Source organism: Oncorhynchus masou, chromosome 2 (assembly GCF_036934945.1).
Source record: "Oncorhynchus masou masou isolate Uvic2021 chromosome 2, UVic_Omas_1.1, whole genome shotgun sequence".
In the NCBI taxonomy this organism is placed as follows: Eukaryota; Metazoa; Chordata; class Actinopteri; order Salmoniformes; family Salmonidae; genus Oncorhynchus; species Oncorhynchus masou.
In genome coordinates this window covers 34,148,368-34,164,445 of record NC_088213.1, presented here as the reverse complement: position 1 = coordinate 34,164,445, position 16,078 = coordinate 34,148,368, and the positions used below count along the sequence as shown (strand labels likewise).

Sequence of the window (16,078 nt, the reverse complement as noted above, 5' to 3'; positions counted from 1 at the left end):
CTGTCTATATGAGTTCCCACAGTTGACAGTGCATGTCAGAGCAAAAACAAAGCCATGAGGTTGAAGGAATTGTCTGTAGACCAGGTAGCAAAAAATGTCTGCAGGAATTGAAGGTCCCCAAGAACACAGAGGCCTCCTTCATTCTGAAATGGAAGACGTTTGGAACCACCAAGACTTTTCCCTAGAGCTGGCCGCCCGGCCAAACTGAGCAGAGCTTGAGAGGATCTGGAGAGAAGAATGGGAGAAACTCCCCAAATACAGGTGTGCCAAGCTTGTAGCGTCTTACCCAAGAAGACTCGAGGCTGTAATTGCTGCCAAAGGTACTTTAACAAAGTACTGAGTAAAAAAAACAGTTTTTCCTATGTCATTATGGGGTATTGCGTGTAGATTAATGAGGGGAAAAAAACTATTTAATCAGGCTGTAACGTAACAAAATGTGGAAAAAGTCAAGGGGTTTGAATACTTTCCGAAGACAATGTATACAGGTTTTGGAGAGGTGCGGTGGGCTGCCACACTGTATATGTATGTGTATGTATGTGTGTCTTTAAGAGGGGTTGGGTTAAAAGGCGGAAGTAAAATTTCAGTTGGACCTTGTGTGCAATTGACCAATAAACTGATCTTAATAATAATCTATTGTTTTGGGGGCTATGGAGGGGGTGGAGAACGAAGTGCTCCTGATATGTACGCCACAGTCCCCCTCCAAAACTACACATATTTGGTTAGTAAAGACCCTACTGAGTGTTTTCCATCCCACTTTAGACAGGTAGTACAAGTGTCAGCACTTTATGATTTCGTTATTGAAAAAAACATATATTTTTTTTTAAACCATGTTATTTATTTGATTTCAAAAATACTTATTGCCTTTTCTTATTGCCACAATACAAGTGGTCATTTACTACATTGCAATATATTTTTTATCAGCTATTAAAAGTCTATATTATTACAATCTGTTGAAATGCAGGCTTTTATTTGATTAAGTTTTCCTCATTCCCCTACGAAAGGGACGTCAAAGTGACTGGAAGTATAGTACTGGGTTGAGAGTCGGGAACTCTAGAGAGTCTCCCGAGTGGCGCAGCGGTCCAAGGCACAGCATCTCAGGGCTAGAGGCATCACTACAGACACCCTGGTTTGAATCCAGGCTTTATCTCAACCGGCAATGATTAGGAGTCCCATAGCACAATTGGCCAGCATCGTCCAGGATTGGCCAGTAAAGGCCATAATTGTAAATAAGAATTTGTTCTTAACTGACTTGCATAATAAAATAGTTAATTGTGGCTCTAAAAAATAACAACGATTTTGATATATGATTTTAAGTCCTTGATATACTTTGAAAATGAAATTCTGTCTGTAAAAATGTTTTGATTTCTTATCATTTGAATAAGACAGGTTAGGGATTCTGCTAGGGTTGGAATAGTAGTTGGATATACAGTATAAAGGTCTCTCTCTAACCAGAGTAGCCTACTGGAGTCTATAGCACTACCGACTGGACACAATCATCATATACTGCGTGCAAGCTGCAATGGCTGCTCCATCATTGGCAGCCTTAAAGGAACAATAATACTCAGAGGCTGTTGACAGAGGGGCCAGAGGACCTTCTTACAGCCCATTCACCGTAGGCCTTTGCTCTGTTTGTTTGTGGGTGAAGGATAAATCGTCCAATGGGAACTCAGAAAGCCAGACTGCAAGGCGGACAGACCTTTGTTGGATGCAGAACAGATCATTCTGTGATGTTGAAGTTGTGGCAGGGAATTGTTGATGTCAGTCCCCTTTAAAGACAGCATGTCACCAGGCTGCCTGTATCAGTGCACATGTGAAGGGGTGAACATGGCCAGCACTAATCTCTCTGTATTGCTCTTGATGACTCTCCTCTTAAGCCTGTCTTTTGCTGAGGATGAGATAGCACCTCTAACCTGCCCAGAATACCAAGAGAGCATTGAAGTCTCCTGTTATGAGTTTCTGGGTCTACCATGTTCAAGTTCCTTCCTCAGTGCACAGGGCTGGTGTGAGCGGGGTGGTGGACACCTGGCCATTTTAAACGACGGAACCCAGCAGTTCCTACAGATGCACCTGCAGCCGGAGCAGGACTGGTGGCTGGGTCTGACACCCGCCTCCCCAAACCTAACACTGGACTTTGCTGCTGCTGAGGCGGTGATACAGCCTGACAGGATGCTCTCGATTGTGTATCTGTAAAAGTTTGTGAGTGCTTTTGGTGACAAGCCGAATTTCTTCAGCCTCCTGAGGTTGAAGAGGCGCTGCTGCGCCTTCTTCACCACGCTGTCTGTGTGGGTGGACCAATTCAGTTTGTCCTTGATGTGTACGCCGAGGATCTTAAAACTTACTACCCTCTCCACTACTGTCCCGTCGATGCGGATAGGGGTGTGCTCCCTCTGCTGTTTCTTGAAGTCCACGATCATCTCCTTTGTTTCGTTGATGTTGAGTGTGAGGTTATTTTCCTGACACCACACTCCGAAGACCCTCACCTCCTCCCTGTAGGCCGTCTCGTCGTTGTTGGTAATCAAGCCTACCACTGCAAACTTGATGATTGAGTTGGAGGTGTGCATGGCCATGCAGTCGTGGGTGGACAGGGAGTACAGGAGAGGTCTCAGAACGCACCCTTGTGGGGCCCCAGTGTTGAGGATCAGCGGGGTGGAGATGTTGTTACGTACCCTCACCACCTGGGTGCGGCCCGTCAGGAACGAAGTGCTCCTGATATACCCAGTTGCACAGGGTGGGGTCGAGAACCAGGGTCTCGAGCTTGATGATGAGTTTGGAGGCTACTATGGCGTTAAATGCTGAGCTGTAGTCGATGAACAGCATTCTCACATAGGTATTCCTCTAGTCCAGATGGGTTAGGGCAGTGTACAGTGTGGTTGCGATTGCGTCGTCTGTGGACCTATTGGGGTGGTAAGCAAATTGGAGTGGGTCTAGGGTGTCAGGTAGGGTGGAGGTGATAGGGTCCTTGACTAGTCTCTCAAATCACTTCATGATGACGGAAGTGAGTGCTACGGGGCGGTAGTTGTTTAGCTCAGTTACCTTAGCTTTCTTGGGAACAGGAACAATGGTGGCCCTCTTGAAGCATGTGGGAACAGCAGACTGGGATAGGGATTGATTGAATATGTCCGTAAACACACCAGGCAGCTGGTCTGTGCATGCTCTGAGGATGCGGCTGGGAATGCTGTCTGGGCCTGCAGCCCTGCGAGGGTTAACACGTTTAAATGTTTTACTCACGTCGGCTGCAGGGAAGAAGAGTCCACAGGTTTTGGTAGCGGGCCGTGTCAGTGGCACTGTATTGTCCTCAAAGCGAGCAAAGAAGTTGTTTAGTCTGTCTGGGAGCAAGACATCCTGGTCTGCGACAGGGCTGGTTTTCTTTTTGTAATCCGTGATTGACTGTAGACCCTGTCACATACCTCTTGTGTCTGAGCTGTTGAATTGCGACTCTACTTTGTCTCTATACTGACGCTTAGCTTGTTTGATTGCCTTGCGGAGGGAGTAGCTACACTGTTTCTTTTCGGTCATGTTTCCGGTCACCTTTCCCTGATTAAAATCAGTGGTTCGGCTTTCAGTTTCATGCAAATGCTGCCATCAATCCACGGTTTCTGGTTTGGGAATGTTCTAATAGTTGCTGTGGGTACGACATTGCCGATGCACTTGCTAATAAACTCGCTCACCGAATCAGCGTATTCATCAATGTTGTTATTTGACGCAATGCGGAACATATCCCAGTCCACGTGATCGGAGCAATCTTGAAGCGTGGAATCAGACTGGTCGGACCAGCGTTGAACAGACCTGAGCGCGGGAGCTTCCTGTTTAAGTGTCTGTCTATAGGCTGGAAGCAACAAAATGGAGTCGTGGTTAGTTTTTCCGAAAGGAGGGCGGGGGAGAGCTTTGTATGCGAGGTTCTAATATGCATCGCGGAATTTAGAATAACAATGATCCAGGGTTTTACCAGCCCTGGTTGCACAATCGATATGCTGATAGAATTTAAGGAGTCTTGTTTTCAGATTAGCCTTGTTAAAATCCCCAGCTACAATGAATGTAGCCTCAGGATATGTGGTTTCCAGCTTACATAGAGTCAATTGAAGTTCGTTCAGGGCCATCAATGTTTCTGCTTGGGGGGGAATATATGCAGCTGTGATTATAATCAGTGAGAGTAATAAAGCCTCTCTTGAAAAATCCAAACCTTGACCCAGAAAATATAGAAAACTATCTGCCTATATCGAATCGCCCATTCCTCTCAAAAAATGTTGAAAAAGCAACTCACTGCCTTCCTGAAGACAATCAATGTATACGAAACGCTTCAGTCTGGTTTTAGACAACATCATAGCACTGAGACTGCACTTGTGAAGGTGGTAAATGACCTTTTAATGGCGTCAGACCGAGGCTCTGCATCTCTCCTCATGCCCCTAGACCTTAGTACTGCTTTTGATACCATCGATCACCACATTCTTTTGGAGAGATTGGAAACCCAAATTGGTCTACACTGACAAGTTCTGGCCTGGTTTAGATCTTATCTGTCGGAAAGATATCAGTTTGTCTCTGTGGATGGTTTGTCTTCTGACAAATCAACTGTAAATTTCGGTGTTCCTCAAGGTTCAGTTTTAGGACCACTATTGTTTTCACTATATATTTTACCTCTTGGTGATGTCATTCGGAAACAAAATGTTAACTTTCACTGCTATGCGGATGACACACAGCTGTACATTTCGATGAAACATGGTGAAGCCCCAAAATTGCCTTCGCTGGAAGCCTGTTTCAGACATAAGGAAGTGGATGGCTGCAAATGTTCTACTTTTAAACTCAGACAAAACAGAGATGCTTGTTCTAGGTCCCAAGAAACAAAGAGATCTTTTGTTGAATCTGACAATTAATCTTGATGGTTGTACAGTCGTCTCAAATAAAACTGTGAAGGACCTTGGCGTTACTCTGGACCCTGATCTCTCTTTTGACAAACATATCAAGACTGTTTCAAGGACAGCTTTTTTCCATCTATGTAACATTGCAAAAATCAGAAACTTTGATGATGATGCAGAAAAATTAATCCATGCTTTCGTCACTTCTAGGTTAGACTACTGAAAGGCTCTACTTTCCGGCTTCCTGGATAAAGCACTAAATAAACTTCAGTTAGTGCTAGCCACCGCTGCTAGAATCTTGACTAGAACCAAACAATTGGATCATATTACTCCAGTGCTAGCCTCTCTAGACTGGCTTCCTGTTAGGGCAAGGGCTGATTTCAAGGTTTTACTGCTAACCTACAAAGCATTACATGGGCTTGCTCCTACCTATCTTTCCGATTTGGTCCTGCCGTACATACCTACACTTACGCTACGGTCACAAGACGCAGGCCTCCTAATGTCCCTAGAATTTCTAAGAAAACAGCTGGAGGCAGGGCTTTCTCCTATAGAGCTCCATTTTTATGCAATGGTCTGCCTACCCATGTGAGAGACGCAGACTCGGTCTCAACCTTAAAGTCTTTATTGAAGACACATCTCTTCAGTAGGTCCTGTGATTGAGTGTAGTCTGGCCCAGGAGTGTGAAGGTGAACGGAAAGGCACTGAAGCAGCTAACCGAAATTGCTGTCTCTGCCTGGCCGGTTCCCCTCTCTCCATTGGGATTTTCTGCCTTTAACCCTATTACAGGGGCTGAGTCATTGGCTTACTGGTGCTCTTCCATGCCGTCCCTAGGAGGGGTGCGTCACTTGAGTGGGTTGAGTCACTGATGTGATCTTCCTGTCTGGGTTGGCTCCCCCATTGGGTTGTGCCGTGGCAGAGATCTTTGTGGGCCTTTGTCTCAGGATGGTAAGTTGGTGGTTGAAGATATCCCTCTAGTGGTGAGGGGGCTGTGCTTTGGTAATGTGGGTGGGGTTATATCCTGCCTGTTTGGCCCTGTCCGGGTGTATCGTCGGATGGGGCCACAGTGTCTCCCGACTTCTCCTGTCTCAGCCTCTAGCATTTATGCTGCAGTAGTTTATGTGTTGTGGGGCTAGGGTCAGTCTGTTATATCTGGAGTATTTCTCCTGTCTTATCCAGTGCCATGTGTGAATTTAAGTATGCTCTCTCTAATTATTTTTATTTCTTTCTCTCTCTCGGAGGACCTGAGCCCTAGGACCATGCCTCAGGACTACCTGGCCTGATGACTCCTTGCTGTCCGCAGTCTACCTGGCCGTGCTGCTGCTCCAGTTTCAACTGTTCTGCTTGCGGCTATGGACCCCTGACCTGTTCACCGGACGTGCTACCTGTCCCAGACCTGCTGTTTTCAACTCTCTAGAGACAGCAGGAGCGGTAGAGATACTCTCAATGATCGGCTATGAAAAGCCAACTGACATTTACTCCTGAGGTGCTGACCTGTTGCACACTTAACAACCACTGTGATTATTATTTTTTGACCCTGCTGGTCATCTATTCACATTTGAGCATCTTGGCCATGTTCTGTTATAATCTCCACCCGGCACAGCCAGAAGAGGACTGGCCACCCCTCATAGCCTGGTTCCTCTCTAGGTTTCTTCCTAGGTTCTGGCCTTTCTAGGGAGTTTTTCCTAGCCACCGTGCTTCTACACCTGCATTGCTTGCTGTTTGGGGTTTTATGCTGGGTTTCTGTAAAGCACATTGAGATATCAGCTGATGTAAGAAGGGCTTTATAAATACATTTAATTTGATATATTTTCAGAGCACTTGGATTAGTGTATTATAATGATAATGTGGATGATGATCGTATTGATGATTTTGATGACAATTATGATGGAAAACTCTCCTCTTCTATTTCTTCACCTCTCATATCTCTATTTAATGTACATTATTTCCAGGAGACTGCCATGGGCTGCAGGCGTGCCAGGCCACAGCAGATATGGCCTCCTTTGGTGAACCATGCTCAGGGCTTGGAAGCTACCTGTCTGTGGAATACAACTGCAGAGATGGTCAGAACATTCTACCCCTGTCACTGTCTCTCCTTCCCTCCCTTCTACATTCCATTTAAATATCCAAATATGTTTTCAGCTAGTGAAGGACTCGATTTACAGTTTTTTCTAATGTTGTATTTCAACACATTATGAGTGGTGGCTAGCACACACAGTCACAATCTAACCGAGCCATGTCTGTGGTCCACAGGTCTCCACTTATTAATGAGCAAGTTGGCTGCTGTTTTTTGACAATGTCTCCATAACATTGAAGTGGCTTCTCCATCCATTCCAGGGCAACCTGACCTGCACTCTAAGTGCTGGAGATGGGCACAACATTGATCCTTATAGTCCAGAAGAGTAAGTAACTGAGTAATGTAAATCGCCCAACATCAAAGGCAAAAAGTCCCTAATTCACTAACAATTAATGGAATTTCCACTCTCACAGGTTGGAGAGCAGAGTGGTTCATAAATACACCTATCCTGGTATCTTCATGGGTCGGGTGGAGTGTACCACCAGTGAGTGGCATGTGACAGCTCAGAAAGCCATCACCATTCAGGAGCCCATCGGGGAGTTTGGCGTCATTAAGTGCTGTAGCATGAACCAATCAACAGATGGTGCAAACTGCAAGGCCCTGTACGGAAGCCCCCTTCAAATCCAGGTAGAAGTAGAAGCTGGTAAGTAAAACCAACATGAGTCGAAATAAAAGTATCTGGTCTTACATTTCAGAGTACAAATCTTAGTAGAATGAAACAACTTTGCTATCTATAGGTACGAATGTGACCAACAAACTCCACAGTGGTGAGATGTTGGTGGCCAATTCATCAGCAGTCAGAGGAATCATCCCCCACAACATCACAGTGGGACCAGAGGTGGAGCAACATCTGGGCTCTGGCTGCCACCAGCTGACCCTGCATGCCTCTAATGGGGTCTCGGTCTTGGGCGTGTCCACTGAGCTGCAGGTGTGTCTGCTGGAGCCTGTGGATGGCCTGCTGGGATCAGTGATGGCTGAGGAGGGGGAGTGTCCAGACTCAGACCTCTATGTTAGTGTCTCCCTAGACCGGGGAGTCCCGGTGCAGCTTCTCTTCCAGGTGTCTGGAGCCAACGACAGCATCTCTGAGACCAGAGACATGCAAAACAGCAGCATGCAGGTTTACAATATCTCAACCACTATCCAAGGTACCTACCCAAATACAATCAGAAACAATGACAGAAGATAGGAAAATATTAAACATTTCCTTGTTTATTTATATCAGCTGTTTTGTTACAGGAGCTTTGAAAGTGAAAGTCAGGGCCTGTAATGTCTTCTCACACATGGATGTGGCAGCAGTTTGTCACAATAAATCAGACTTTCAGACAGAGGAGCATAAAAGGCTTCCCTGTGGAAATCACTTCTGATCCAAAAAGTCCATCTGACTTCACTCAGTGTCACACTTGGGGTTACTGGTTTGAGTGGAGTACCCGGAATCAGTGAACCTGGGATACAACTTGAATGGGAATGCAGTAAGTACCAGGGCTGAGAACACTCACCTCTCATTTCAACTCATTAATAAGCTACAGTAACAAAGTCTGTCAAGACTATTTACATGGCTCACTTGTTCAAGTCTTATCTTCAAGGCTTGTGCCTGTTATAAATCCGAAATCCGTAGATTTTAGTTTTCAGTTCAGGCACAATCTTTCTATGAATAGAATTGTTCTTCTAAACTCACAAACTAAAAATGACAGTATTTCTCTGGTTTCTGGGTGACAGTATCGATTGTGTAGGACCTTTAATGTCCTTTCAGCACAGATGTTATACTCAAACCATGTTCCCCATTTATTCCAACAGATGAACAATGTAAATGCAGAGACACAACAAACCAGGAGACTCATGTGATTACAGCAGCCTGTCTTCCAGACCCATTTCTTTTTTATATATACAGTTTTACTGTGCAGAAGAAAAATGGGACCGGGGCTCGTGGCTAAAGCAGAGAAATGCATCACTGTTACTCCGCCAGAATTCACCGATGTTACCATAAGGTAAAACGAGGGAGGGAATAGCTCAATAGACAGATGTATAATCCTGAGTGACATTTTGTTTGTTAGGAGAAGTTTTATATTATCAAACTAAGAAGCTAATTGGCTGAATTGAATCAAATTCTAAGTTACAGTAATCTATGTCCCAGAAGATCTGTTGTATGATAAAAGCTAACCTTTATTCTTCTAGTTGTTCTAATTGTAACCCAGTGAACATAAACAACGGTGTAAGGCTAAAATTGGAGTGTACCACCACAATGAGTTGCCCAACAGTAGTTTGGCAGGTTGAGGACACAAGACCTTTGCAGTAAGTCTGAGACTCCTCTATTGAGCACACAGGCATATTTATGAATAGTGGTTTCAGTGCATGAATAGATAGAACTTCTGTTGTCTAATTTAAGATGAGATATACTTTATTAGTCCAGACGGAACTGTCTTCTGCTGTTAACCAACCCCTCCGACATGCACACAAACACACAGGTGTTTGAACACACACACACAAACACACATTCCTTTGTAATTTGTCACACGAGCATAATAAGTAACCGTAATCTATACATGTGAAGTTTGATTGTATAAAAGCTGTAGTCATTCTGTACGACGACAGTGTCAATGAAGGAAACAGATTTAATTTTGAGCTAATTTCTTCTCGGGAGACCTCAAACACTGCAACAAAAAAAGCAAAGACCACTGCTACACAGAATAGATGGTGGCAATGAATACATGGTGACAAGTGACAATCTGAAAAATGCACAGTCCAGATCTCTGAATCTCAATGTGATAGCGTATGGTAGGTATTCAATGATTTTAGAGTATGTGTTGTTATATGTACTTTAGTAACAGATAATAGTAGGATGAGCATCACTTATGTTGAACCTGACATCAGAATGTCAAATTAGCCAACTGTAATGTGGGCCAATGTGTTATAGATTAGGTAGTGTATCACTTGATCATCAATATTTTGAGTAAATACTGTATATCCAGACCAACATTTACAGAATTAATGAATTTATATTAATGTAACCTGTTCAACGTTTTTTGTAGCTAAGACGACATTTGGCGCTGTCAAGTACACCATTCAGATACCAGATGTTGCAACACCTGCACCTGTTGCCACTAACATATCGCCTGCTACTACCTTACCGGCTGCTACCACCATCCTACCGGCTGTTACTACTCGTCCAGCTGCTACTACCATACCAGTTCCTACAACCCCACTGGTAGCTACTACCCTACCGGCTGCTACCACCATATCGGCAACTACTACTGTAACTGTACCTGAAAGAACAGCCCCAACTACCATCACCAGCCTCCCTTCCTGTGTAATTTCCCCTCCGTCAGGCACAGTTCTAGATGCTTTCAATATCACCAGTGCAACAACCTCCTGCTCCACAGGCAAATGCCAACATTGTTTCAAAACTGACAAAGGGGAGTTGTCTGAAATCTGTCCACAATGTAGTCTATTTCAAGACACTTTCCCCGATCAAAGATGTTGAATAGTAGGAACGTAAATCAAAAAATGCAGTGCCCTTTATTCAGATGAAGCTTCATCCACTGTATGAAAATACTTGATATAATATTGATTTAAATTTCAGATAAATATTTGCGCTGCATTTTTGGAAATGAAGTCAAGTCAATCTTCTTACCTCTCGGGAACAACAGTTACAACTACAGTCTGTCTGTGGTGGTTACTCTAATAAATGGGCATAGAAAAACAAATGCCACAATCACCACTGAGGTTTGTCATCAAGTAAAAATCCTATCATCTGATTGTTGTCCACCAAGGTGTGGCCATCCAACTCCAGTTCCTCAGTGGAGAATCTGCAGTCTGTGGTTGAGAACACAGTCGCTCAGCTACAGCAGCAGGGGTTGCTCACTGGGGAGACCCTGGGACAGATGTTCAAGTCTGTGTCCGGCATTCTGAATAAGGGCAGTGAGGATCAGAAAGGTGTCAGGGAGGAGGTGAGAACAGGGTAATATGCTAAGGTCATAGGGAGCATGGGCTTTGATGCCAGGAATGTCTACGCCAGGGATGGGCAACCCGAGACCCGTTTTTGAAGTTCCGTGGATCAATTTCCAAAAACAAAGCCCCAATTATTATATTTTCTGTATAGCCTTTAAAGACTAATAATGAGCAGTTTATAAACTACTTATCAGGGTTGGATCCAGGCATGAGTGACATAAGCGGTCACTTAGGGCCCCTGGCTGTTAAGTCAGGGACCAGTCAAGACCGGGACCAGTAAAAACAATTGTACCACCAGGTGCAGGATCAAGTCTCGCTTAAGGCCCCCAAAAGACTAGGGCCGGCCCTCGCTACTGGTGTAATGCATTTAGTTAAGAGCCATAAGTAGTTTAACTTCAAAAATGTATTGAATGCAAAAATCGGTTGACTGCATGTGTGGCTATGGATGAGGGTACGCAGACCCGTGAGCCACTGCAGCTCCTATTGATGAGTTCACATTTTTTGTGCCCCCCACAACATCAAAGTTGCCCATCCCTGGTCTATGGACTCTGTGTATTGATGAAAATAAGACATTACACTAAACTAAAAGTTAAGATAAATTAGTATGAAGTTTAAGACAAAAGGAAGTGTGTCTTTAGATGTTTGTGAGGGATTCTGATTGATGTTGCAGCTGCGATAACAGATGCTGAGCACCATAACTGCAGTGCTGAAGAATGTCCCCAACAACATTCCTCAGGAAGCGTAAGTTTCAGCCAGAGCAGTGGCAGGGATCACCAAGCGGGGGGAAGAAGTCAATTCCGCTGCTCAGGTACACTTGGATATGGGAGCAAGAAAACATAATCTTTCCCAAACATGTATTACTGAAAGAGAGTGGAGATTTAGTTCCCAATGGTCGATGTTGGGCTGTGGATCTTTTCCAGCTAGAAGCTAGCCCCCTGGTGGCAGACCTCCGCTCTTCCCTCCTCTCCATGAACGTCAGTGAGCATGGTGGAGAAGAGATGGTGCAGGCAGCTACACCAATTGTAGAGGCAGCCAGCAATATCCTGGGATTCTCTTCAAATGCAAGCACACAGGTGATATACAGTATATAGCTTCACTGAGTTCCCTGATGACAGTAATGAACTATGGTTACTTTTCAGGACTACTGCATTTTGTTTGTCTTTCACGGAGAAAGGTCTCAAAGATTCTCATTAACAGCATGGACAATATGCAGAGTGCACTGTTAAATGGATTAAAGGTTGGTCAGGAGCCTGCCATTATCAAGAGCCCTGAGATGAGTGTGTAAGAGACAGAGCATTGGAGTGGAAACATTACAATAAAACAAGGCCTGTCACGTAAATGTAATTTGAGATATGTAATTTGTATTTAAAATACAATATCTCAAACACAAAATGCTACTGTTAAGTTGCCTCAATATTGAGTTACAGTATATTATGCACTCTCTGCTCTTAGGATGTCTCCAAATAGCATTCAGATGCAGTCTATAAACATCCCAGATAGCTCCTCTGCAAGCTTTTCCTTCCAACAGGACAACGACCCTAAGAACACAGCCTAGACAACGCAGGAGTGGCTTTGGGACAAGTTTCTGAATGTCCTTGAGTGGCCCAGTCAGAGACCAGACTTGAACCCGATCAAACATCTCTCAAGAGACCTGAAAATAGCTGTGAGGAGACGCTCCCCATCTAACCTATCTGGAGAGAAGGATGGGAGTCTGCATTGCACTGCTGGTTGATCTGATAACATGTTCTGGTAGCATGTCCAGAGATGCAATATTTACAGTATGTAGTTGCTAAAGTGAAATCATTGTTGTCAGTCAGCCAAAGGATAATCATATGATATATGGCTTAAACCAAATCTCTGAATTTATAACCAGATTAAAAACAGCTAGGATCCAGAACCTTATGTCACCTCTCACTTTACAAGAAACCAAAGACACCTGTTTGCCACGTTGAGAACCGGGATACTGCCTCTGGCAATTAAGGTTAGTAGGTTAAATGCAATAATTGAAGAAGAGCAGCGAGGGGAGATTCAGGGGAGGTTGAGAATTAACTGTACTTTACATTTACATTTTGATTTACATGATAATTTAAGAGTAACCGTGTTTGATAAAATGCAAAAACTGAAACCAGAAATTAGATATGAAGAGAAACTGGACTGCTTATCTAGAAAATAAGTGTTCCTGGTTACAAATGCTGTTTCCAAAGCATGGAAGATACATCAAGATAAACTACACTGAGTATACAAAACATTAAGAACCCCTGCTCTTTCCATGATATAGACTGACCAGGGGAATCCAGGTGAAAGCTATGATCCCTTATTGATGTCACTTGTTAAATCCACTTGAATCAGTGTAGATGAAGGGGAGGAGACAGGTTAATTAAATATGTTTTTTTTAAGCCTTGAAACAATTGAGACATTGTGCCATTCAGAGGGTGAATGGGCAAGACAAAATATTGTATTACCTTTGAAGGGGGTATGGTAGCAATGCTGCTGGGTTTTTCATGCTAAACAGTTTTCCGTGTGTTGCGCCTGGTGGTGTATGGTCAGCGGGACCCTAACGCTTGCTTCCTGACTCTGCACATTTGGCAGAGCTTCAGCCAAGGGATCTCAGACAGCATGAGCCACAGAGATGTGTTCACTGGTGCAAATACCTCTCTTCTCAGCAACCTCTTTGGAGACTACCTAGGTAGCATTCTCTAAAAAAATCATGTTTATTTCATAGAGAACATTAATTTATGAAAAGTTAAAGAGAAATTGTATAGGTGAAAGCGTGCTATCGTTTTATCTTTTGTTTATTTTTTGCATGCTGTGTTATAGGTTTCATCACATGTGGGAACTCCAAACTGGTTGGTAATGCCCATCTTTGCCAGGTGAGGGTGCAGAAGATGGGCATTAGGAGCGTTGACCAGGTCTCTCTTGGAAAAGAGATGTTATCTCAATGAGACAAACCTGTATAAATAAAAGGTAAATTTAAAAATATTTTTTTTAAATAAAAAATAACTCCTGCCAAATGGCTGTACCTGACTGCCATGCTCCATACTCATGGGAGGTGGAGGACATGGGCTCCTATGGGCCAGGCTGGAACCGCTCTGCGAGTGAAAACACCTCCAAGACCCTCCGCAGCCCCTGGCAGTACCAAACCCAGACCCGACTCAGAGCTCAACCCATCTGGGGCAGTGTGGTTCTCTACAGGGGAGGGGGGTCTGTGGAGGACCTGGGCCCTGACTCACAGAATGCTAGCAGGTAAATAAACATTTACAGTGCTTAATGTTTAAACCATCTTTGTGGTAGAGAAAGATGTTATTTTATTCATCCATGTATTCTGTCCCTGCAGTACCTTTCAGTTTCTGTTTGACCACACCTGGCTTGATATGTTCACCCGAGCAGTCTTTGTAGAGTTCACAGTGTACAATGCCAATGTCAACCTCTTCTGCATTGTCACACTCATGCTGGAGACCACAGCTGTAGGTGAGACAGTTGTTATATCACTCCATGAATACAGCATAAAGTAAGTATCAGATTGTCAGCACCTGTCTTATTCTCTCAGGAGCGTTCCAGTTTCGCAGTGAGCTGCAGAGTGTCCGACTATACCAGTCCACTGGTGGACTCCACATCTTTGTCATGGCCTCTGAGGTCATCTATTTCCTCTTTATCTTCTACCACATGAATGTTCAAGTAAACCTTTCTTTACACAGCTTTCTTATGCTGTTCTTTATTAGAATATAAAGGCAGTGATACAATGCTTCCGGAATTCCTCCTCAGCCTGACTGTTCTCCTCTCCTCACATGGAAAGCTGATGAAGCAGCAGAAGTGGGCTTACTTCAAGACAAAGTGGAACCTGCTGGAGCTCACCATCATCCTCCTGAGCTGGAGTGCACTGTCTGTCTTCATTAAGAGGAGCCTGCTAGGGAACCGGGACATGGAGTACTACCACAACCATAAAGACCAGTGAGTTCACACTGGGTTGGGGTATCATGGGTTTCTGTTCTTCTTTCGCTTGTCTTTTATCCCTATTGTTGGTCCGTTGCTCCTGTGTGATGTTCAACTTCTCCCCTCTCTATCCAGGTTTGCCAGTTTCCATGAGACAGCCACAGCAGATGCAGTGCTGGGGTATCTGATTGCATTCCTGGTGCTACTGGCTACAGTCAAACTGTGGCACCTGATGAGGTTCAAATCCAAGCTACACATGATCACAGCCACAGTGCAACGTGCCTGGACTGACATATCAGGCTTCATACTGGTCATCACTATTATGTTCCTGGCCTATTCTATCGCTGTAAGGGTCTTTCTGAAACACCTAACCTAGAAGTCATCCTCATTCTCTTCTTATGTGATGTTATGCTCGTGTATGATGGGTGTCCCCTCGTCTTGCAGTGTGAGTGTAAACTGTGATCATTTGTCTGCAGTCTAATCTGATGTATGGCTGGAAGCTATACTCATATAGGACTCTCCTGGATTCTGCTCTGACCATGGTCAGCTTGCAACTGGGCATCTTCAACTATGACGAGGTTAGTAAAGTAGGACAGCTCTACTAGACTCCCGATTATTGCTGTAGTCGTGATGGTAGCTTAGTGATTAAATTCGGTAACATCTCCTTCCAATCCAGGTTCTTGATTACAACCCGGTGCTTGGTATGTTCGTCGTCGGTTCCTTCATTATATTCATGAGCTTTGTGGTTCTGAACCTGTTCATCTCAGTCATCCTGGTGGCGTTCACTCAAGAGCTAATACATCACAAGGTACTGTGCATCAATCTTACACTATGTAAAATTAACATCAATATATCAGAATCAACAGGGACCAATATCTCAATACATTTTGACTGAGGCGGTCACTTGGCTATCCATTCTGAGCTCTGTTCACTGTTCCACAGCCCTCAGAGGAGAAGATAGTGGATTGGAGGCCGATGAAGCTCTGCAGCTTGCTTGGAATCAAAGTTAAGAAGGAAGACAGCGACAGCCCCAAGGAGGATGGCATGACTGCTTCAGCAACTAACAGAGGATTCTCCACTATATCCTCATAGATGATTACTTCTAAGTACTGGTGTACCACTGTATGTATTCACAGGGAGCTGTCATTTTCAGTTCTGTTATTTCATAGGAGCAGTGACGCATTTGTTGACTTGTTGCCTCTAGCTGTTTAGTTATCTAATATATCATGCATAAATGAGTCTATTTGTGCCGTTTTGTGATCTAAACACCTGTTCAACT

General features: G+C 44.1%; 1 protein-coding gene across 1 annotated transcript; it reads left to right on the top strand.

Moving 5' to 3' along the window:
* The first annotated feature begins 1,857 nt into the window (after positions 1–1,857).
* Positions 1,858–15,891, top strand: LOC135552997 (polycystin-1-like protein 2). The gene is given in 18 exon segments (XM_064985004.1): positions 1,858–2,095; positions 6,800–6,910; positions 7,101–7,135; positions 7,137–7,249; positions 7,338–7,567; positions 7,662–8,041; positions 10,692–10,868; positions 11,790–11,847; positions 13,382–13,555; positions 13,687–13,754; positions 13,868–14,112; positions 14,204–14,337; positions 14,417–14,544; positions 14,657–14,817; positions 14,935–15,145; positions 15,276–15,377; positions 15,476–15,607; positions 15,742–15,891. Coding segments are annotated over 18 exon segments (2,847 nt in total).
* Positions 15,892–16,078: the final 187 nt, after the last annotated feature.